Source organism: Corvus kubaryi, unplaced genomic scaffold (assembly GCF_017639235.1).
Source record: "Corvus kubaryi isolate FWS band 111438036 unplaced genomic scaffold, C.kubaryi_AGA036_p1.0 66, whole genome shotgun sequence".
Taxonomy (NCBI): Eukaryota; Metazoa; Chordata; class Aves; order Passeriformes; family Corvidae; genus Corvus; species Corvus kubaryi.
Genome location: NW_024582054.1, coordinates 170954 through 192856, shown reverse-complemented (window position 1 = coordinate 192856; position 21903 = coordinate 170954). Strand labels below are relative to the sequence as shown.

General features: G+C 42.6%; 2 protein-coding genes across 3 annotated transcripts; both read right to left on the bottom strand.

Annotated features, from left to right (window-relative positions):
* Nucleotides 1-25: 25 nt before the first annotated feature.
* Nucleotides 26-11268, bottom strand: LOC121673604 (acyl-coenzyme A thioesterase 1-like). 2 transcript variants are annotated; one of them, XM_042047028.1, is made up of 4 exons: nucleotides 10815-11268; nucleotides 9252-9454; nucleotides 7591-8220; nucleotides 26-112 (listed from the first exon to the last, which is right to left on the bottom strand). In XM_042047028.1, the coding sequence occupies exons 1-3, from the start codon at nucleotides 11266-11268 to the stop codon at nucleotides 7618-7620; spliced, it is 1260 nt and encodes a 419-aa protein (XP_041902962.1). In that variant the 3' UTR covers nucleotides 26-112; nucleotides 7591-7617. The 2 variants fall into 2 exon arrangements, with proteins under 2 accessions (XP_041902962.1, XP_041902961.1); XM_042047027.1 differs by lacking the exon at nucleotides 26-112 and having other exon boundaries at nucleotides 7137-8220.
* A 1177-nt stretch (nucleotides 11269-12445) lies between these two features.
* On the bottom strand, nucleotides 12446-21312 carry JMJD7 (jumonji domain containing 7). The gene is made up of 8 exons (XM_042047029.1): nucleotides 21219-21312; nucleotides 20480-20633; nucleotides 19319-19572; nucleotides 18779-18835; nucleotides 18294-18389; nucleotides 15925-16001; nucleotides 14697-14856; nucleotides 12446-13069 (listed from the first exon to the last, which is right to left on the bottom strand). Exons 1-8 carry the CDS (start codon nucleotides 21283-21285, stop codon nucleotides 12981-12983), a joined length of 954 nt encoding a protein of 317 aa, XP_041902963.1. The 5' UTR covers nucleotides 21286-21312; the 3' UTR covers nucleotides 12446-12980.
* Nucleotides 21313-21903: the final 591 nt, after the last annotated feature.

The window sequence follows — 21903 nt, the reverse complement described above, 5'->3', positions numbered from 1 at the left end:
GTACGCTCACCTCTGGCACTGCACAGTGAAACCATCCAGCTGGAACCTGAACCACGGTGCTTTCACTTGCACATGTCTGGATTCTGCCAGAAGGAGATTTATGCTGGGGATCCTACATTCACAGAAAAAAACAATACAAGTTATTACAAAATAGATTTTTTAGTCACATAATATCTCTACTTGGAAGTGACCCATAATCTTCTGGTTTTCCTTTGCTTTACACTCTCCATTCCTCCCCTCCTTTCCAACAGACATTTACATGTGCCCACACTCTCACATACTTCCCTTTATGAGGGGGAGAAATTTAAGAATTGTCACTCCTTTAATGTGCACTTTTTCTTTCTTTTCTTTATATGCACAACTTATATCTCTACTTTGGTTAATTTTTGAGTTGTCTAGATGGGTTATGATTTTGATTTTGGATATTTCACATACTGAAACTCCACTGCATGTACTGGACTGGAGTGGAATATTTCTACCTATTTTCCCATCATAAAGTAGAAACTAGGAAAAAACCCACTCATGAGACAGTACTGGGCAATGGGACTTGTAATGGATCACTTTTTAAAAGCTACCATGTTTGAGTTGTATATTTTCTTCCACAGAGATAAAGGATGATTATGAAATTATTTGATAAGAAGTATTAAAAATAATTTGTGAGAGTGTAAAACACAATAAACTAGTGACTACAGGCATTAAACTTTCACTGATCACAAGAACTAGATGTAACTCAGACTGAGATGGACAAGAAGTCTTTCAGGAGCTGTAACAGGAATATCACTATGGCAATCATAATCAATTTTTTTATGGTCACATTTTAACAAAATTACTTTTGTGGTGAGTTTTGATTTAAAAGGCAAAACCCCTGACCCTGATAAAATCTAGACAATTTTGAAATAATTAACTTCCCTTTTCTATGGGGATGTTCCTGACAAATTAAATCTACAGATTCTTCTGCAGGATGCTATTTTGCCCTTTCTCTTTCCTTTTTTTTTCTAAGACAATGGGAGTCATAGTCAAACTATCTGATTATTGCAGATGTTACTTTTAATCAAGTACAACCAAAGCTGTCCCATGCATTATTTTTAGTAATGGCAAACTCAACTCGAAATGAAAAATGTGAAAACAACAGCTACCTCAAGGTCTCCTTGGAGTAATTCTCAAAAACTAAACTAGGCCAAAACTTAAACTAACAAAAACTACTTCAAGTTAACCATTAGTCCACACTGAATGACCCATGTAAATGGCCATCCACTCCCCAAATCTCACTTTCTGCTGCTAAGGTGCCACACATGGTGCACTTTTCAGTGTCCCTCATCACACACAAAACATGCTGCATACAGTCATTTGCCATGGTAAATATACTGAGCATGTCCCATTCTCAGTGCTAGTAGCAGAGTTCCTCTATGGTTTTACAACTCTTAGACTGGCAGAGACATTTCATTGTACCCAATCCGCACTGCAGAGCTGTCCTTCTGACCTACCTAGAGGTTGTTTGCTAGAAACAAAACCAATGTGAGGTAATTTCTCAACAAGATGACACAATATTACCTAGTCTTCAGTAAAAGCATCGTGGTTTCTCACTGCCAGTGTTATCACACACCCTTCTGGCTTTGGCCTTAGGTACTGCTGAGAGTGCTCCCCCTCCACCAGCACATCATGCAAAGTGGTTGGAACTGGAATGGCCTGGTTTGTGGTCAGTGAGACAGAAACAAAACTGTCAAAAAGAAAGGGGAAAAAAAGAAAGCAGACCTTATGCCCTCAGGTAAGGGAAGACAGCCATAGAAAGAACAAGGTTCCCTAGAAGACTTGCAAGAGCAGAATTGCCCCTGTACACCACTGATCTAAATGGAGCCTAGGAGGTCTCAGCTTTACAGGGAGTGGTATGCAGACTGCCACGGAAGCAGTAAATTCTGGGCTGTTTCAGCAATTCATTGCGATTATTTCCACCAAAAAGTACAGACCACTGACCTCTTTTCCTTCTGCTACAACACTAGTGACGTTGTTAGGTATCAAAGGAGTCTTCCTGCATCAAGATGATGTATCTCTGATCTGAAATGATCCAGAGATAGGAGAATGGCTGGAGTCAGAGTACTGTGCAGCCAAAATCAATCCATTTTGAGTTAGCGCTGGATGTTTGAAAATGTCAGACTGCCACTGTCCAGGGACAGACTCCTCTAGATGGCATAGGATTATTGATTGAACACTATCTTGCTGAATTCATAGCATATTAAAATTATAGCAGAGCATTTGAACTTGCTCTTATAGATGAAAGCAGAGATATGCACATGCTCTGTTCCTATCCAGGACATTTCCTTTGAACTATCTATCCAGCTCATCTCTAATCTGACATTAGTATTTCACAATTTTCTCTCCACTGTCAAGGATCTCAATCCTTCAGGACACCAGATCCACTGTAAACAGGGGCAGCACACAATGAGCCACCAACCACTCACTTCACTGGATACAGAAATGGATCATGATTTAGAATTAGCTGGACTAATTATTATAAACATAACTAAAAACTGTACTTACTTATCTTGGCAGGGTATTGCTCACCCCTGTTTCTCTTGATAACCCCCTGCATGCTCTTGCTGTTTCCTTCTTTGAGCCAGCAGAACTTTTTAACCTTCTTTTTGTTTTGTTTTGTTTTCCACAGGATTACCTCTTAGTTAGATCATTAATCAGAAAAAAAAGGCAAGGCTGCCCCTCTGTGCAGCACGGTATTCTTAAAAGAATTAAAAAAACATAAACCCACACCTTTCACTGAAATGACTTTAATGCAAACATAAATTTCCAGTCTAAATGCAAAATGTTGAAAGTTCAGCAGCTTAAGTAATTGAAAAGATACAATCCTAAATAAAGAGAATGTAACTAATTTAATTATTTTTCTCTAAGTGCTATCCAGAGTCAGGTTTAATGCAAATTTTGCACAGACAATTTTTTAAGACTCAGCATTTCTAATTTTTATCCCAGACAATGAAAAATAGCAGGGATATTTTGCAATAAATTCTGCAAGGAACACTAGTTCATTGGAAATATTAATCTTTCTTCTCCCTAAACTTAAACAAAGCATCACTTTCTTTGTGCTTAATACTACATTTGGCTCAGATTCCATTTCTTAATAACATCTACAGAGCACTAAAAAGTGCAGAAGAGTGATATTTTTTTTTCTGCAATGGTAGAATTATAAAGTTTTTTAGCAAAATACTAATATAGAAAAAATGTTTAATATTTGTATTTTGTCATTAAACATTGTCCCACATCATTATCCCACAGCTTGATAACAAATGATCTGGTAATGTACTGAAGAACTGACTAAGCTTTGAATTTAAACAAAAACCTAAATCTTTAGACTTTCAAACACACACAGGGAACGGAAACCAGAAATGGAGAAAAGTGACTTCTAAATTACACCATACAACATATATTCTCATCTGTCACTTCATTCCTCCTCTTCTGTGGCCATGAAACAACCTTGCTGGTAGATGCCACCCAGAGACACTGCTTCACCTGAGTCAGAAGCTCTGTCTTAGAGAAGCACATTTGCACTGAAATCTCCTTGCTCAGCACAGGCCCTATTAAAATTCTACTGAAGTCTCAAATACCCACCACTTCTGCAGAGACAGCCACTTTTTCAAAGATGTTTCATCTCTTATGCGCCTGTGGTTCACTTTTTGCTAATAAAGGCATTTTGACTACTTTCCTCCTGCAGTTTCCTCCAAGTTATACTGTGTGCATATCAAAATGCTTCAGGGTCGGTTATCAATGCAAAGACGGGAAATTTTACAAATGTATTGGGCAAATCAGCACTTTCCATTGCTGCCTGATTCCATGGTAGCTAAGGAAATCATCCTGCCCTAAAAAAACATTGCAAGATACACTGTTCCTTTATAGTAAACTTGTTCACAGCAGCTTACATGTGGAGAGATTCTCACTTCTTAAGAGACTTGTCACGAGTTTTTCTTATTCTCATAAAAGCAATGTAGTGCAGAGTGCTAAACAGGGGGTAACAGAATCAAGACGAGATCTTTTAGTTCAAGCTAGTCCTCTGATACTCTATTTTATCTGAAGCACTTTTTAATTACAAGCAAATTACAAGAGTGGCTTTTCCCATCCAATTTCTATTAGATTTATCAGTTGAGCTTGGCAGAGGATCTCTTGCAGCTGAAGGTCTATTATCTTAAATTAAATAATAACTTTCACATTGTTATTGAGTAACGTTGTCTCTATTCAGCAGGCCTGGAGAAACTATACAAAGCACTCTGACTCAACAGCCTGCAATTACTAGAATATTGTCTTGAAAAAAACCCATGATCTTAGCCCTACTGGTCTAAATCATCTCTTCAGCAGAAGAAACATCTAGTAGTCAAAGTCTTCAGCAAAAGGCTGAAGAACATGCTTAAGAACAAGCAGAAGTGTTTTATTGAAATTAAGCCATTTCCAGTTATTTTGTATTAGTCTGACACCAGTTTCCAGTTTCTATTTCCTGAAGATTAGTTTCAAATTTGAGCTTAATTTTAAAAGTATTCCCAGTGCAACTGAGTTGGCTTGAATATTTTCCTGTATGTGACACAGAGCTGCTCACCTAAATCAGCCTTTTCAGTCTTTCTTGTCAGATGCAATCCAAGTGATAAATAAAGGGCTTTTAAGTGGATAGCAATGCTTTCATTCCAGAGCAACAACAGAAAGAGGTCCTGTGTGCTGTCGTCGTCCATGGAGTCACCAGTTAGCTCCCTTCATCCTCTATTTTCAACACTGTTTTCCATGAACGTGACTGCTGAATGTGACAACACAACAACTGGATGAAAGCATCACTGACCACACTGTTGATTTACTGATGGAAAGTATTTTTATTTGTAAGGGTAGTTTCCTATAGATAATGTATTTTCTTGGAAGCTCACAATTTTGTAATTCAACATATAGATCTGTAAACTGCCCATTGAAGGCTAGGAAAGCTTGGTTTCCCCTCAGAAGGGATTAAAATAGATGTGAGTTATCCCACAGACTAGAAGACAGCATACTGTTTTGTATAAACCTCACTGTGTTCAGAAAAAACAAAAGAACATAATTACTCATACCACAGAGAAACTCACAGCCTAAGGCCCTGAGTCTGAGGAAAATGTGGATGAGCAGCCCAGGGTTTTTTGACTGCTTCAGTAAAACAGAAAAATGAGGGAAAAGAAAATGTCCCTTACTCAGATGGAACTGCTTAAATGTGTTTGACTTTCTTTGTTGCTACATGTTAAACTGCTGCCAGGTCCAACCCACTTGCTAAACATCTGGAACAACCACAGTCCATGCAGGACATAGGCACACAAGGGACAGACAGAAATCAAGGAACAGGCAACAGCATAAAACTTGATGGAAGACCAGTATGGGTGAGGAGGAGAGGGATATGCCCACTCTAACCTTCAGCTATGTGGTACCCCATGTACCAGTCTGAGGAACAGGGGAGGTAAGAAAAATCAGAAGCACCTGAAGGGGCACAGTCTGTGTTGAACATATTGTATGAGAGAGTCCCCGGCCTGCTGAAGCTCAACATGCTCATTTTGAGTAACCATTGCTCCCTGAAGCAAGAAAACTGAGGACAGCAGGATCTTCCCTCAGCAGGATCCAGGCTCCTACAGGGCTTTCGTCTCAGCAGGAACTGGAAACCAGGGACTACACTGTGAAAAGCAAAATCTTGCTGTCTCAGTGCAACGCAAGGCTTCCAGCTACTGTTGTCAGGGTGCAAGTCTTGACTGTTGCAGGAGAGAAAATTTGCTCCATGGATGCCATTTGATATGTAGCTGCTGTTTGCCACTAACCCACAAAAGCACAAGGTAGATTACAGCCCCCTTAGCAGGTTTGGACACTGGTAAAAAGTGAGAAAATGCACATTCTTCCCAGAAGGTGAGGTCAGTCCTCTCTTGAAGAGTGGCATTTCTTAGCTGTCACTGAGCCCACAGCTGTCTGCTATAGTGGCAGGACCACTGAGAGCCCACCTCACTGAGAATTCAGCAGCAGCTTTATTGTTCCCCCCCAAAATGGAGACAAACTAACTTTCGCCATATGAGAGCAAGTACTTGGCATACATGTATCACCCTCATCTTGAGCACTGAGCAAAACTGCAGACTCCATCACTTCTCTTCCCAACAGGAGGTGAGGACTGCTGCTCATGAACTCCTCAGGCGGGTGAAGCGACAGCTTATGGCTACACCAGGATTGTTCCTTAATGTATTGACAGGTGTAAAGATGGTTGAAAGCTTCATTCAGATAATCTCAAGCAAACAGTGCGTACACACATACAGCGCACATTACACTTACTGAGCAGCGCAGTGAAAACTTTACCCCAATATATAACTTACATGAAGTCAGCAGGAGATACAACCAGAGTAACCTGGGTAAGATTCACTTCTGGGTTTTGAGGTACCAGAAAAAAAATGTTACCACTGCACTTCAGATTAAGCCAGAAGAGTGCCTCTTCCCTTAGCTGAGATCAGAACTACTGTGTAGGAACCCAGCGTGCTGAGAATATTTCTCTGCCTATTTTGAAGGGTTCTTACCCCCCTGAACAACACTGTTTTAACCTCCAACCTTGGAAAAAATTACCAATGGTCAGACAAGAACTAGAAAATACAGTGGTGTGAATTAGGTGATAGACTACTATGTAAGATTGTCACAGGGTGAAAAATTTAGAGGTTTTGGGCTTCTCTTTGTAGTAAATAGATAAGAGTAAAAAATATCAAAATGGAGGATTGTTGTTGTTCTCTAAACCTTCTTCTCCTTCTTCTACTACTCCATGTTCTGCAGTAAAGTAGTTTGGAATGATTGGATAGAGAATTCCGCAGTTCCTGCCCGTGTTACTGAATAATTGGTAGGAAAGTGAAAATAATATACGTTTTTAGTAACTATTGGTTAAATTATCTTTAAAAGGCTGTGCAAATCTTGATAACAAGAGACCTCACTCCTGCTTTCTGTGCTCTGTGCTGTACCTGGGTCACGCTAGTGGCACTGTTCCTCTGATAAGACTTAATAAACAACTATCTGGCAGCATTGAAACTCCAGGAAAAGTCTCGGTTTATCTTTGAAACTCCTTGCAAGGACTTTTAGAAAATTCTCTCCCATCAGGAGGGATTTGATTTATGGCACGGTTCAGTGTCACTACTGCAACCTTTTTACTATGAAATGGGAGACAACAATATAGTAGGAGGAAAGGTAAGTGTACTAATGTGTTGTCCAACAAAAGTGCTGTTTGTATCTAGGTTAGTTAAAGGTGCAAGACTAAACAATTCAATGGAAAACTCCTGTGAGAGTACTTCCTTTTATGAAAGGAGAGGGTTGCAGATTGAGGGCAAAGACAGCTCAGCACAAATGCTATACAGATAATGGGATGCTGGGTTTTTTTTAGACTACAGCACACAGAAAGACCAGATGGTGCCAATATACAGTGAAGTTGGGGCCAGAAGTCAACTGAAATTCAATTAAAAACTGGGAAATTATTTGGGGAATGAAAATAAGCAACTATGCAACAGCGGGTTTTACAGGAAGGCAGTCCAGGAAACTTCTGGTGAGTTTTCAAAATCCAGCAAGTGCTGAAATACCAACCCTGGCCAGCACCTTTGACAGCTTCCACTACAGCTTGCTCTTAGGGATGTCTGAGTCCATCAAATGTTGCCAGAAAAAGGCCTGTATCCTGCACCATGCATCTTCTTGGGCTTTAGCATGCTCTCTCCACTGCCCTCCCCAATGCACCAACATCCCAAGCACCCTGTGGATGGAAACTTTGCACAGAGGCAAGTACGGTGGCTCCAAGAGGTGCCCTGCTCCAGAATAGGAGTAGAACTCCACTTCCCGACCGTGCTGCCGAAGGCGCTGAACAGCATCCCGGCAATAGAGGTCACTTTTCCAGTTCATGTCATCCAGCCCAGACAGGAAGAGGAATTTGGCTAAGGACCTCTCCACGGGAATGCGACAATCCCAAGTTGCTGGGTCCGTGTGATCATCTAAGACATCTGAAAAATCTACTAGTCCAGACTCATCACTGATCTTCATCCTCCCCAGGTCATATGGGTGGACAGGAATAGTGAAGCCATCCCCCTTCAGGGGAATGAAGGAATTAAAACTACTTCCAGATATGCTGACAGCTGCCTTGATGCCAGGCAGAAATGTGGCCATGGAAAGGGCTAGATCACCTCCTTTAGACAAGCCCAAAACACCAATCCCAGTATCTTTCACCTGAAACAGAATTATGGAAACAGTATTATTAACTACTCTTTATTTCTTTATCTCCAGTTCTGCTTTCTCACTCCTTATCCAACAAAGACCACTCAAAATTTGCCCCTTCCCTCTCTCTGTTCAGGTTATATTACTCCCTCATCCATCCCCACTGCTGTGCCTCCAAAAGAGTGACCATGAATTCTACAGCTCCACAATGTTTCTCCTCCTGTAACACGTTTCCCTCCTGGTGACCTGTATAGACAGTGTCTTTGCACCCTCCAGATCCTGGCTTGGCCAGCTCTCAGTATGGTGTCTTTTACAGCTCCTCTCTCCAAGCCACTTTTTCCTGGGTTTACTTGCATTGAATTTCTTTATTGCAGTTTCTTCTATACTCTCCTACAGCTGACCTGTTATTTTCTGTTTTGTCTTGGAAGACATAATGTTCATTACACCTCAGGCTAAGTGAGCCCAATAGCTGTTTAAATCAACTTATTTCTAGTGAAGGCCCTTCACATTGAATTCTAGTTTTTTCAGAGCTCTATGAGGAACAAGACAAACAAGCAAGGCTGAATTCTGTTCTCACACTGCCTACAATCCTGGTGTCCATGTGACAGAAAGTAAATAACTTTGCAAAATAAATACGCTTTAAATAGCATTCCATTAAAATTGATTTCTAATTGATTTCTTTTGGCCACTTTTGGGTTAAGTATGATGATACATTGCCATAAAGTGTCTTTCTTGTCCTACACACTTGTTCAAACACAGCTTCAGCTTCTTAAGATATGCCACGCCTCCAGTGCTACAACTGTAAGGGATTCTGTTGTTATATTACTGTCCTGCAAAACTTACTCAGAATCAAAAACACGTAATGTCTCAGAAACAGTAGAAAAGCTAATAGATTTTTTTTCCCTTCTAAAATTTTAAAAGATGCAAAACTAGTAAAAAATTACTATTTCCTCCTTAAGCAATTTTGTACTTCTAGTCCAGGAACCAGTAAGAAAACTGGAAAATAGTTTCCAACAGGAAGAGCATCATAATTTGTCTCTTACCTGCTGCTGCTTCCGCAAAAAGTTCACAGCCTCCTCAAAATAGCTCAGTTCAAGAACTTCTGGCATAGCAGGGATATCTTCAAAGGACATGTAAGCAAGAGCCAGAGTCGCAAAGCCTCTGCTAGCCAGGAGACTTGCTCTGTATTCAATAAGACCTCCTCCAGATCCATACAAATCAATAAGTCCAGGGAATGGGCCAGGTCCTGCAATGAAAGGAGGGTGTATATATAACCAAAAAGTTCCTACAGGTGTCCTTTTGTGGTGCCCCCTCAGCACACATCAGGAGCGTAGATATCAGAAGAAAATCATCCTCTGAAGCTTTCCATGGTGGCTATCATTCTCAGGAACACACAAAATGACTGTAAGGACATGAATTTGCATCTTTCTTTTCTCTCTTAGGACCTCATTATAGGAAGCTCATGTTGGACATCCTTCTCTCATCCTGAATTTCATCTGCCATCGGCCTACAAGTCCTCAGGCCACTGAGGATCAATGAACAAACAGTATTACTGCACGAGTGGTAATCCATCTTCCTTAGGAACTATGCTAGCAGATATGCCATGGAGGGGATACTTGGGTTATGAAAGATACTCACAAACACCAGCACCAACCTGTGCCAATTCAGGCTTCAGTAAGATCTGGGTAACTACCCCTGAGCTCCTCAGCTCTCCTGCAGCAATAGGACCTTCCTTTCCTGATGCTGCTCTACCCATTCTCATGGTCAGATTTCCCTTACAAGATGTGACATTGCTGCAGCTGCAAGGGACTGTTTGTTAATTACAAAGCAAGATAGCCATGTTTAAGTTCCATTCAAGGAACAGAAACACTTCAGGGCTTAAAGCAGCTTTGCACAGGATCCATTCTCAGCACTGTTTGTGTACAGCGTTGTGAAATATGGCACCTGCTTAATTAAAGATCTTGCTTTTCCCATTTGTCTCCCATCTTCCTAAGTATCCCATGCAGTCCAGCTGCTCAATCAGGTCAAAACTTCTTTTTTTTGGCTTTTCCTTAGATAAAGAGAGACAGAGAGAGAGACAAGTCCAGCGCCTGCAGGAAGATCTGTAGCAGCTGCTGAGTGCATGGTTCTTCAGCCTAGGCTGGCTGCAGCCTGAGTCCAGTGCTCCCACCATGCCTTCTTATTCACTCCACGGCCAGAGCTGTCATGCATCACAGCTCTGCCAAGGACCAGGGGCCTCTTTGTCCTGTCAGCTAAATAGAAAAGCTAAGAAATAAACACTTTTTGACAGAGGTCTCACTGCAGGAGACGTCAAGACACTCAACTAGAACAACCATGAGACACTCTGTGTTAGCACTGCTGCCCTCCCTTCCTCCCTGCACCACCATACCCCCGCCTTGGCTCTTGCCCCGCCGGGCAACACCTGCTCCTCTTTGCTCTGCTGTGAAGTATCTGGACTTCAAGTATCCAAGTATCTGGACCAAGCACAGGCTGAGGGAAGTGTTAGCTGAGGCTTTGCTCTGGGTTGCTGAGTGCATTCAGGGACCACGGGGCATAACACATGGTGTCAGTCACACCTGGAAAACCGGAATGGAATTAAAACTCACCAGGAGGGAGGAAGAGGGTTGCTCTGAGACGACCTTCTCTGACAGAAATCCTCTTCACCCCCTCTCCTAAAAACCATCGTTCATTGGTGCATTTTCCCAGCAAGTGGCTCATGTCCCCATGGCCCTCGTACACCTCCAAGTCCACACAGAAAGGAGTCAGGACGTTCCTCTTTGCCAGCCGCTTATGGGGCGTTTTGGACTGCAGAGCCCAGAGCAGCCCCATCGGCTCCACTCCCAAATAGCTGCCCCCCAGCGCTGGGGAGCGGCTGAGGTCGAGCTCCCCGCTGCTCCCAGCTCTGTAGAGCGCGTGGGCTTGGAAAAGCTCCCCGCTCTCGTCCACCAGGCTGGCTCGGAGGGTGACCGCCTGCTGCGGCTGCAGACCGGCCACACGGATCTGCACAGGGTCATCGAACAGGCACCTGGCGGAAGGCAGGACGGACACCCGCACCGCCATCCCAGCTCGGCTGCACGGAGAGCTGCGGCCCTTCTCTGGGGCGAGGCACGGGCCGCCGAAACTGCGTGCGACACGACCCGCTGCAGCCCGTCCCTTCTCGGCATTAAAACCTGTGCCCGAAGTCCAGGAGGAATCACCGTCACCACTTCCTTCAGTCGGCCAGCACGGGCTGCTGGGAGACGTAGTTCAGAGCACGCCTGCCTCCAGACCCTCCGGCACGGCGGCACGGTGACACCTGCCACTTGCACGGGCACAAGCTGTCACTTGTTCTTGGCGAGTGCTTTTACTTTTGATTAGAGAGAGGGACTAAATTAGAAACCCCAAGGCAGCAAAAAGAGATATCCAAATTGCTACGTCCCCCTCGCCCCCCAGCTGCTGGAAATTCCAGATTTGACTGCAGAACTAGCTTGGGAGCCTTTGCCAAGGCACAGTAAACACAAACAAGCTGGAAAGCCTAAGAAGCATGACATCTTAATCTAGCCACAAAACAAAGCCTGTTCTTAATCCCTCTCGAGCTTTCTGCAATTTTTGGAAAAGCACCACAAGTTCAAATGAAACTTTTTGCTATAACTATGGTTCTTTTAAAAAGCAAAAGAAACAAAGTAAAACAATTACTATATTTTTCTTCCCAATAATTAGTTTCCCCCATACGCTAATGTTTCTAAGGAACTGTTTGAAGATTTGACAATAAACACCAGCTCTTGGTTTTCATAAACAACAATACTACATTTTTGCAATGCCTGTGTATTTAATAGCCTTCTAGTCCTACCCTGGAGGTCTCAGACATGTGAGTAGTCTCATCCCATTCTGTGGAAATTATGTGGAATTATGGCTGTTTGAACCAAACCCCTGGTTCAAACAATTCGCCTGACCATGCGCTAAGCAGCAATTAATGGCAAAAAGAATGAAACAATCAATGAGTTTACAAGCTGCAGAATCACACCTCATGCCATGAGACCACAGATAATACGCAGATTGACTGCAGATCTGGCAAAGCAACTCTAAAATCGTCCCTCAGGATGCAAGAGTATGCAGCTATGATTAAATACAACAGTGAAAATAAATTAAAAACAGCAATAAAAACATGTAGCTTAACACGGAAAATAGCCAACATTGACTTTTACATGTCCTCCAGCCATTATTTACATTGAAAAAAAGAAACAAACTAGTACAGAAATAAGCTTTTAAACTGACCTATTTATTGCAGAAGTTGTAGTTTCTCACCATCAAAACACCACAGCCACTGAACTTAGAGAATTATAACAGGACAGACTTTTGCCTTAAGTAGAATGCATATGTTGGACTGATGCAGTCTGATGCACAGGTGGGTGACAGAGCAGATCCTTCCTTGTCCACTTGGGTTGTTATGAAAACAATCTGTAGATCTGAACAAATACTCAGGGTTTCCATTTTGGGATTTTCAAAACCTGGATTGCCTCTCTTCAAATTTTATTTTGCTTACCAACACTGAGGCAACATACAAAGGTCTAAAAATCCTATTATCAAAGTTCTACTTACAAGCCAAAAAATCTGGCCAATTGATCTGGAGTCTGAAATCAAGCAAAATAGCCATGATGTGTTTGGGAGGCATTGCTGATGATAATTTAATGTTCCGTTCTTTTTGTGGGAATCATGTTTGTACTCCAGTCACAGGTGCTGATGATTGTATCACATCAGAAACAGACATCACAAGCTCAAGTCTCCCACCTTTGCTATAGCATTTTCACAGTTTTTGTGAGACAATCTAGTAGTTGATAGTAGCTGTACTTAATGTCATATTCCATGTCATACCAATAATTCACTGAGGAGACAAGAAAAGGGAAAAACATTTTAAGGCCAGAATGCAATGATTTACGAATGTGTTCATAGAGTGCTTTACACAGTTCAGTTAGCACAGGCTTTTCCTTATTACTGACTGAACTTTGAAATGAGCAAATCTTTGACTGCAGCCAAAAATAATGTTAGCAAACAATGGAGTTCTTCAGTAATGCTGCCAACACAACTCTGTCTTAACCCAAACCAACTTCAGACTGTGTACTGGAGATTCATTAGAGCAGAAGCTGGAAAAATGCTTAGGTACAGAAAATGTAAGCTTCCATTTAGACAAAAAATACCAAACTGCCAAGTTTAATATCTGGATGGGAACCTCTCTTCTTGTGTAAAGGATGGCAAATTCACCACTAGTTCACAGTGGTCATCAAGTAGACAGCACTTTAATTCTGCTTCTCGTGTTAATTTTGGGGTATGTCTCCTAGGAAAATTAGGCTATCCACTGTAATATTGTACTGTAATATTGTACCAATGCTTTTTGGAGGAGGATATGCTCTAGCTTCAGACATTCACTGGACCAGACCCAGAGAATATTGATTTTTCAAGACTGTACTGCAGTTAACAGACTAGAGGACAAATAAACTCTGTGATTTCTGATAAACAGAGGAAAAAAAAAAAGAGTGGCCAGGGGCTTGCAGCTGGAAACAACTCTACTATTTCTAAAAATTCTTGAAGGAAATACTGCTTTACTGCTAGCTTGTCTTTTTATCACAGAATCACGAGAACTGAAAAAAAGGGTTTGCAATATTTGCAGTGTTACACAAATACTGATGTTATGCTGTTCAAAATACTTTTTTTCTTGAACAGCATTATCAGGATTATTCCAGATAAAGGACAAGCAAAAATTCCAGCAAAATCTCTTCCTCAAACCTTGCAAAACTTGCCCAACATAACAATAATACTTTGCACCATCCCCACCCCTCCATATGTACCAAATCAGCAATGCTGGAAATTCTGGAATTCACTCGGGGAGAGAGGGGAAAAAAAGAGATAGGGAGATTATGATAAATCCTACAAAGAAAGCGATAACAAGACTTTTGGTAAGTGCAGGGGGACAGCAACACAAACACAACCTTATCAGCAAGGCAAGAGACTGCGTCAGAGCAGATTTCAGCTCATGAAAACAGAGTATCTGTTGTGTCTATATTCTTGCCTAAGTCGTTCACTTTCTAGTTTCCTTTTCTTCCTGCAGCTTCTCTTTTGCCATATGACAACAGCACATGCAACATGCAGTTTCTTTGCAAAAGGGATGTAGATAACCAGTTGCAGTGAGCAAGCTAGACAGACAAACTGCTTAGCTGCATGTCTCAAACAGAAACTGGATCAGGTTCACTGCATTAGCTATCCTTCTCCAGACTTGACAACTAGAAGACTTTGTCTTCTGCTACATCCCTAGCACTTGTCAACATAGCTACAAATTATAAGCAAAACAGGCTGCAAGAAGGCAGTCCCATGGGACCAGTCAAGATTGTTATTCCCTCCTGCAGAGAGGCAGAAAACCTTAAAGGAACCTTTGGTCCCACTGATGCTTTGCTGTGAGATACCTAGCTGAACCCATCATAGTTCAAAAATGGATCTGGAAATTGTGTCTATTTTACCTGCGATACAGCCATGTGATTGCTGAACATGATGGAACCAGAGAGAAGGCAGATACAACATCTCACCAGCTTTCACTGTACACTGCAAAGGTTTTGCCTGAGCATACTCTGGATACAGTTCTAGATCTGGGTTCAAGGGGTCCAGAGGGATCCAGGGCACCTAAAGGCAAAAGATCATGTATATGGTACTGACCCTGACAAAAAATTACAGCAAGCTTCCAGAAAAACAACTGATAATCAAACTCACTAGGTTACAAAATATGTACTTTGTCTAGCAAAACATGTACAGTTACACAGTTTTTCACATTCAACTGGGAATAGGTCAAGGATGCAAAAATGTGCCTCCTTCAGTGACACATTTCTAATTAGGGAAAAGGCAATAAATGTCATCCATGAAATTGCAGTCTCGTGGCATACTTTCAAAACACCTCCAGCCCCTGAAGTTACTTGTTCCTCCTGCATTCAGTACTTAGATATTTTATCTGCACCACTCTTTTTAGAAATTCCTTTCTTCTTCTTAAGCTCTCAGGTCTAATTTTTACTCACAGCAGCTAAAACACTCCTTCTTGCTGGGAAGTCCCTCTAGCCTGCATTAATTTTTTCTCTGCCCTACAAAATTATAAACCTCAGCATTCCAACCTTACTGCATTACAGCAATGAGATTCCATAAGCACCACTCTGGAAACAGAGAACAAGCCCCAGCTCAAGTTCTGTTGTAGCATTACTCATACTTTGCAGAGGGATTAGATTCTAGTGAGGTTTGTAAAGTAAATGTTTAGTCCAGATCTAAACATTTTAATCAAATAAATATTGCTACTAGTAAGAAAATACAGTTTATTCATTCAGAGAGGTATGTTTTATTGCACTGAGTGATTCCACTGTAGACCTGAGTAGAGGGCCAAAAGAAAGTGAATGTACAGGGGTCTACTTCAGGAATAATGCAATCACTTCCTTTATTGTTGATGCATTCAAAAGTTCTTTAGTGGATCTGTTTAAGTCTGGTGCAAGGCAACGCTTTATGATATTAATGGTTTCAGGTGTGCAGTAAAAATTTTTTTCTGGAAGCTGAGTATCCTTTGCTAATAGTAAAATACAAGTGAAATATCTGGGCATTCTCTTTCCAGTAATGAAGTATTTCTAAATATCAGTCAATATGCTTAGTTTGAGGGCTCAGCAATGCCCCAAACTCTCCCTACTGTATTAACTGCATTCTTTATAAAATTTTTACCTTCTCTGCAGTCTTCTCATCCACAATTTCAAATGAACCATCTTCTGATACGTGGTAGGTTGCTGGCTGATAGAGCTCTGGAACCAGAGAAAGAATTAAATGACACCATTCAGAGCAACAAACGGCAGTGCATGTCACACTTTCACCAAGTAAAAGAAAAATTAAGACAAAACCATTTTCAACTTACAGTATTCACTATCCTTCCCTTTTTCCATTTCAAATTTTATCTAGTTTCTTAATATACTTTTTTTTTAAGTCAGTCTGTATACTAAGCTGCCTTCCTGTTTGGAACTCTAACCTTCTTTCTTCTCAGAAATTACTCTCTTCCAATCCCATTTGTACCACAGTCCTATTTTGTTCCAGTAACTGCCTTCTTTCCTTTTCATAAGTCATAAATGCACCCCTGACTTACACATCATTCTATAGTTGGGTATATCTTCTTAGGCCAGTCTACCAAAGAAGAACTCACAAGAGTTATTAGTTGCTTGTGGCCAGCCTTTCACTTCTAATTTTAATTGATAGGGCTCATTAACTCCTTCAGATACTGCCGGTTGCTTTTGTTTCATTGCTTCAGCACATGTGGTTTCCTAAGCCCTCCCTTGGGAGAGTTTCTCTCCATTAATTAACCTAATGCTCAAAAATATGGAATTCTATTTTTACTACACACTCTGAAATGTAAGCATTATCTCTGTTCTGTGCTATAACAGTAATTTGTTTTACAAAGCAGGACTACTATCACACGCATGGATTTCATACATTCACATATATACGACACCACCTGTCCAAGAAAGACTGAGGAGCTGGGGTTGTTCAGCCTGGAGAAGAGAAGGTACTGGAGAAACCTCCTTGTGGCCTTCCAGTACCTAAAAGGGGCTTATAAGAAAGACAGAAAGACTTTTTACCAAGGCCAGGACAAGGGCTAATGGTATCAAACTGACACAGGGTAGATTTAGATTATATAAGGAAGAATTTTTTTACAATGAGGGTCATGAGGCGCTGGAACAGATTGTCCAGAGAAGTTGTGGATGCCCTGTCCCTGGAAGTGTTCATGGTCAGGCTGGATGGAGCTTTGAGCAATTTGGTCTATTGAATGGCAGGGGCATTGACTCAATGATCTTCAAGGTCCCTTCCAACCCAAACCATTCTGTGATTCAATGACTTCAAGGTTGTAAACAAAATAAAAAGAGTGTAAATAAAATATTGTAGCAGCACAGGTCTAGGCAAAATTATATTTGGGTCATAGAGCACTCTGCATTCACTTAATCTGATGGTTTGAAAGTCAAGGAATGGGAAAATTAAGGCATAAACTTAAGCTATCTATCTTCTAGACAACACAGCAACAAAAACTACTGCTGTGCACATAGGAAAGCAACATAAAGAAACAGAAAACAGGCAGTGTGAAGCAAGAATGCTGCCACAAGAATCTCTTTTTTCATTTCTCAGTTTTCAGAGATTCAGTTAGTAGCTTGAATATTTCATTAAAATACAGCTAAGTTTTTAGCTTCCTGGATTTTTTTCCTAGAGAAAAGCAGGCAGGAAGAATCCAAACTTCCAAACCTGTAAAACATCAAAGATGACATGCTACAACACTGACAAAATACTTAAATAATTCAAATATTCTAAAGCTGAAGAGACTGCCATGAGTATCACAGAAACAATTAGGTTGGAAAAGACATCAAGAGATGAGACCTGAGATCACCTGAGATCATCAAGCTATGACTGAACACCACCTTGTCAACTAAACCATGCACTAAGTGCCACCTCCAGGCACATGTCTCCACCACCCCCCTGATCAGTCCATTTCAATATCTAATCACCCTTCACATGAAAAAATTCCTCCCAATGTCCAATCTAAACCTGCCCTGGGCACAACCTGAGACCATTACCTCTCATTCTGTTACTGGTTGCCTGGGAAAAGAGCCTGACCCCTACCTGACTACAGCCTCCTTTCAGGAAGTTCTAGAGAGAGAAAAGGTCTCCCCTGAGTCTCCTTTCCTCCAGGCTAAACAACTCCAGCTCCCTCAGCTGCCCCACATAGGACTTACCCTCTGAAACCTTCACCAGCTTTAATGCCCTTGTCTGGATTCGCTTCAGCATCTAAATGTCCTACCTGAATTGAGTGGCCCACAACTGGACATAGAACCCAAGATGTGAATCAATGAGCCCATTACTTTACTGGACTGGAAAACCTAACCTCAGAATAACATTTGTATTACAAACTACCTGCTGCACAGGATAGAAATACACTAGAAAGTGTAAGACTGCATAAACATCAAAATGTTATCACTGCTTCCTTTTTTAACATCTTTCAGTGTTTTAGTCTGTCCTCTTTCCAACCTCCAGACATATTGCACAGCAAAATGCTATACCGTATGGGATGAAGGGACGGTCACTTGGTGGATGCAGCAGAAAATATTTCTCTCCAGATACCACACAGTACAAGTTCTCATAATGATCTTTATGTACTAGGATTGAGAAAAAAAGAGAAATGTGGAGAAAGAAAATCAGTGCTATTTCCTTCTCTGCAGAACCTATAGTAAACTGAAAGTGTCAGCTTCCCCTATTATTATCAGGCTGCTTCGTCCTCTTGCAGCAAGTGGGAGAGGAAAGTCACAATATCATGCTGAAGCAAATTGTCAGTGCCTTGCCTGACACAATGCCAGGTAGATGCACCCAGAGACACAGCAGCAGGAGGCTGCAGAAGGGCGGAATAAAAAATGCAAAAAAAGCATGTTAAAATAGAATTGCCTTGTCAGAAAAACCACACCATCCTCCTGAGCCACTAACTCAAAACATGCCAGATTAAACCTATGCTGAAATCACCAGAAGATTTACGGTGCCATAGGATACATACAAGATGTCACAGCAGCTGACTCCCCAAGCCAGAAATTCACAGCATCAGGCTTCTTCCCTGTATGGTTAGGGAAAAGAGATATGACGTCAACAACAATGAAAAATTGTGTCATTTTAAAAAGCTCTTCAAATAATTTTCTGCCAATTTCTGTCCTGTAACTTCATTCATAACTATGACAGGTTTCATTGCAAATAGCGCTCTGTGAACAACAGCAACCTCCTTCTACACTGCAAACACTGAACCAAAACACAGCTCTAGATCAGAGAAAAGCCACTCCATGTAAAGAAGTGTTACATGATGTTTTTTCAGTTGTGAGGGTCCCAATACACAACAGAGATACTGATTCCAGAGTAATCCAATGCCAAAACTTGGATTACACTATTATGTATTTTACCACTCCTGCTTTCTAAGAGGATGAAACCAAACTGAGCTGTGGCATTCAGAAAGAGAACAAGCATTCACCATGTAGTACATGTAGTGTGGTTGTTTTAAAGTTTCATGCAAACTATTTACTGAATATGTGAGAAATAGAGGGTTTACCCAGTGCCTCACTCATCCATGGTATGTCAGGCTGCACATCACAGACAAGTTCAGGGAACTCCTCGGTGAGGTTTGAACACTGCTTCTGCACATAGAATACGTTGGGAGAAGTCACCTTCTTCTCCACAATGTCCAAAAAGTCCATAAAAGGCATTTGGCACTCCTCTGGCATGACAAAACGGTCCTGAAACACTGCATCTGCATAACCATTTGGTGTCACTGCCACACTCACCACCTTGGGACCTACTACCTCCCTGCAAAACAAGTCAAGGGTTTATATCCAGACCCACAGTTAGCTCATACAGCGCATACTGGTTATTTTAAAAACATGTTTCAAGGGCAGCAAAAATAAGATGCCTGTCTTTCCATGGATGGGTGTCTCTAGATTAGATTTTCTGCTGTCTGGTAAGGACGCTGGCATTCTGCTCCAATTTCTCCCTGCACTCAAGGCAACTCTAGTTTCTTTTTCCTCTAAATTCTCTCCTAACAGGACAGTTCACAAAGGAGCTCACTTTTCCTCCATGCAGACAGAGGGCCGTCTTCAGCCACTTCTTTTCATCAGTCATGGCAGAGCTTGATATTATTGGGGCCATTCAACCCAGCCAAGTCCAAGGGTGCACATTTTCAAAAGCAATTGAGCAGGGGGTGGACAGAAACTGATAGATACAGACCCCATGAGGCTAACACTCCTTAGTTCCATAAGATCTTTAGCTTTAAACCCCACAGAATTAGATCTGCCCCACAGATTTTAGGTCAAACCATAAATTCTCTCTTAAAGAAGGAATTTTCTTTAAAATTTCAGTCATTGTTAAAATGCTCATCATTTAGTTTTTTGAAGAAAACAAGCCGTGCTCAGTCACAAACAAGCCAGTCTGTTTTTACAGCATTACAGCCCCATTCCAGCTGGCTGGGTTTCAATAGCTGAGTCTTTTGTCTGCACACAGCCAAAACACCTACCCCACCTGCCAGCATTGGAACTGGTAAGGCAGTAAGTGTGCAAGGAAGACACTTACACCTGATCTTGGGAAGACTGAACACCCTCACACAGAGCCAGGAAGGAATCTGAGCTAATCTTACAAATAAAAGCAAAGATTAACCAAGGGGTTTTTAGTGAGGTCACCTGAAATTGAACACCAGTCCCGCTCCACAGCTCGCTCATACCTGAGGTACGCTGAGGTCCATTTCTTCAGAGCTGGCCAGTGGCTGATGGCATTGCGAATTATACAGGGTTTATTCGGACTCACCCACTCTCGATAAAACTGCAGCGGGGAAGGAGGCCTATCAAGATAGGGTATGGACTCCGGCCAGCCCAGCTCTGTCCAGGCAAACGATAAACAGTGTTACTCAGCATCCCGAGACAAGCACCTCCTGCCAGCACACAAGCTTCATGTGCCACACCACGCTGATACCAAGCAGTGCCCCCCACGGATCCAGAAATCCCTCTGTTAAAACCCAGAGAGTATTAGGGGGGTTTCAGAGCCAGATGGAAACCTCAGGCCAGCGCCTGAGGATAAAGTGATAAAGGACCTGTGCTATAGGAGGTGCACCTTCCATACAGAGGTGGTACTACAGGATCGTTTTTTGGAAGCTGGAATAGTGCTTTGTTTTGCTATTTTATACTCGAGAAACAACCATTAAAAGACCGTTTTCTCGGGTTTCGCTTTCTTTTTGCGGCAGCCTTTGCTTCACCTTGACCTCGGAGCCATCATGCTGGCAGCGGAGTGGGTGCTGCGGTTCGCCCCCCGCCGCTGCCGCTCGCCGAGGCGGCCGCGCCGAGCTCTGCTCCCACGGGCGGGCGGGCCGGGCCCCGGGGAGGCGGCGGGGCCGGCCCAGCACCACTGCCCGCCCCGGGCGGGGTCACCGCGGCCTCCCCCTCCCCGCTCCGCGCTCCGGCGCTCACCGCGGGCCTCCCGGGGGAAGGCGGCCAGGCAGCCCCTCACGGCCCGCAGCGCCGCGCCCTCCGCCATGCACAGCCCGGCCCCGCAGCAGGCGGCCCCGCCGCCCCCGCCCTCCTGCCCGCCCCTATCCCTGCCCACCCCTTCCCCCGGAAAACGAACCTCGGGCGCAGCTCCGAGGGAGTCCCGCAGCTCGGTAACAAATGGTCACGTTTTTATTGAAACAGTTTAAGACACGAAGTACAAATGGATACAGAGTTAAAAACAGCTCCCGCGGGAGCCTCACAGTGGGAAAAAAAAAAAAAACCACAACAACAACAAAAAAAACCCCAACAAACGGAATTTTTAATTTTTTCCCAAATAATAAGTAAAAAAAAAAAAAAAAGGACAAAGTATTATTTTACCTAAAGCCAAAAGTATAAAAACACGCATTTATAAATAAAGCGGGGGGGGGGTGGGGGTGGGGTGGGTTGTTTGTTTTGTGTTTTAGAAGAGGGAAGGAAAGGGCAGTGCGGGGGAACAGGGGTGAGGAGGTGCCTGCCTGGAGCGAGGGCGCAGGAAGGACACGCGGGGCGGACATGGCTTGTTCCGAAGGCGGCCGCCCGCGCGTGTCCCCCGTGGTGACACGAACACAGCCCCAGCGCCCCGTGTCATTCACACGCACGATCGCAAACATGGGACACGCCGGAC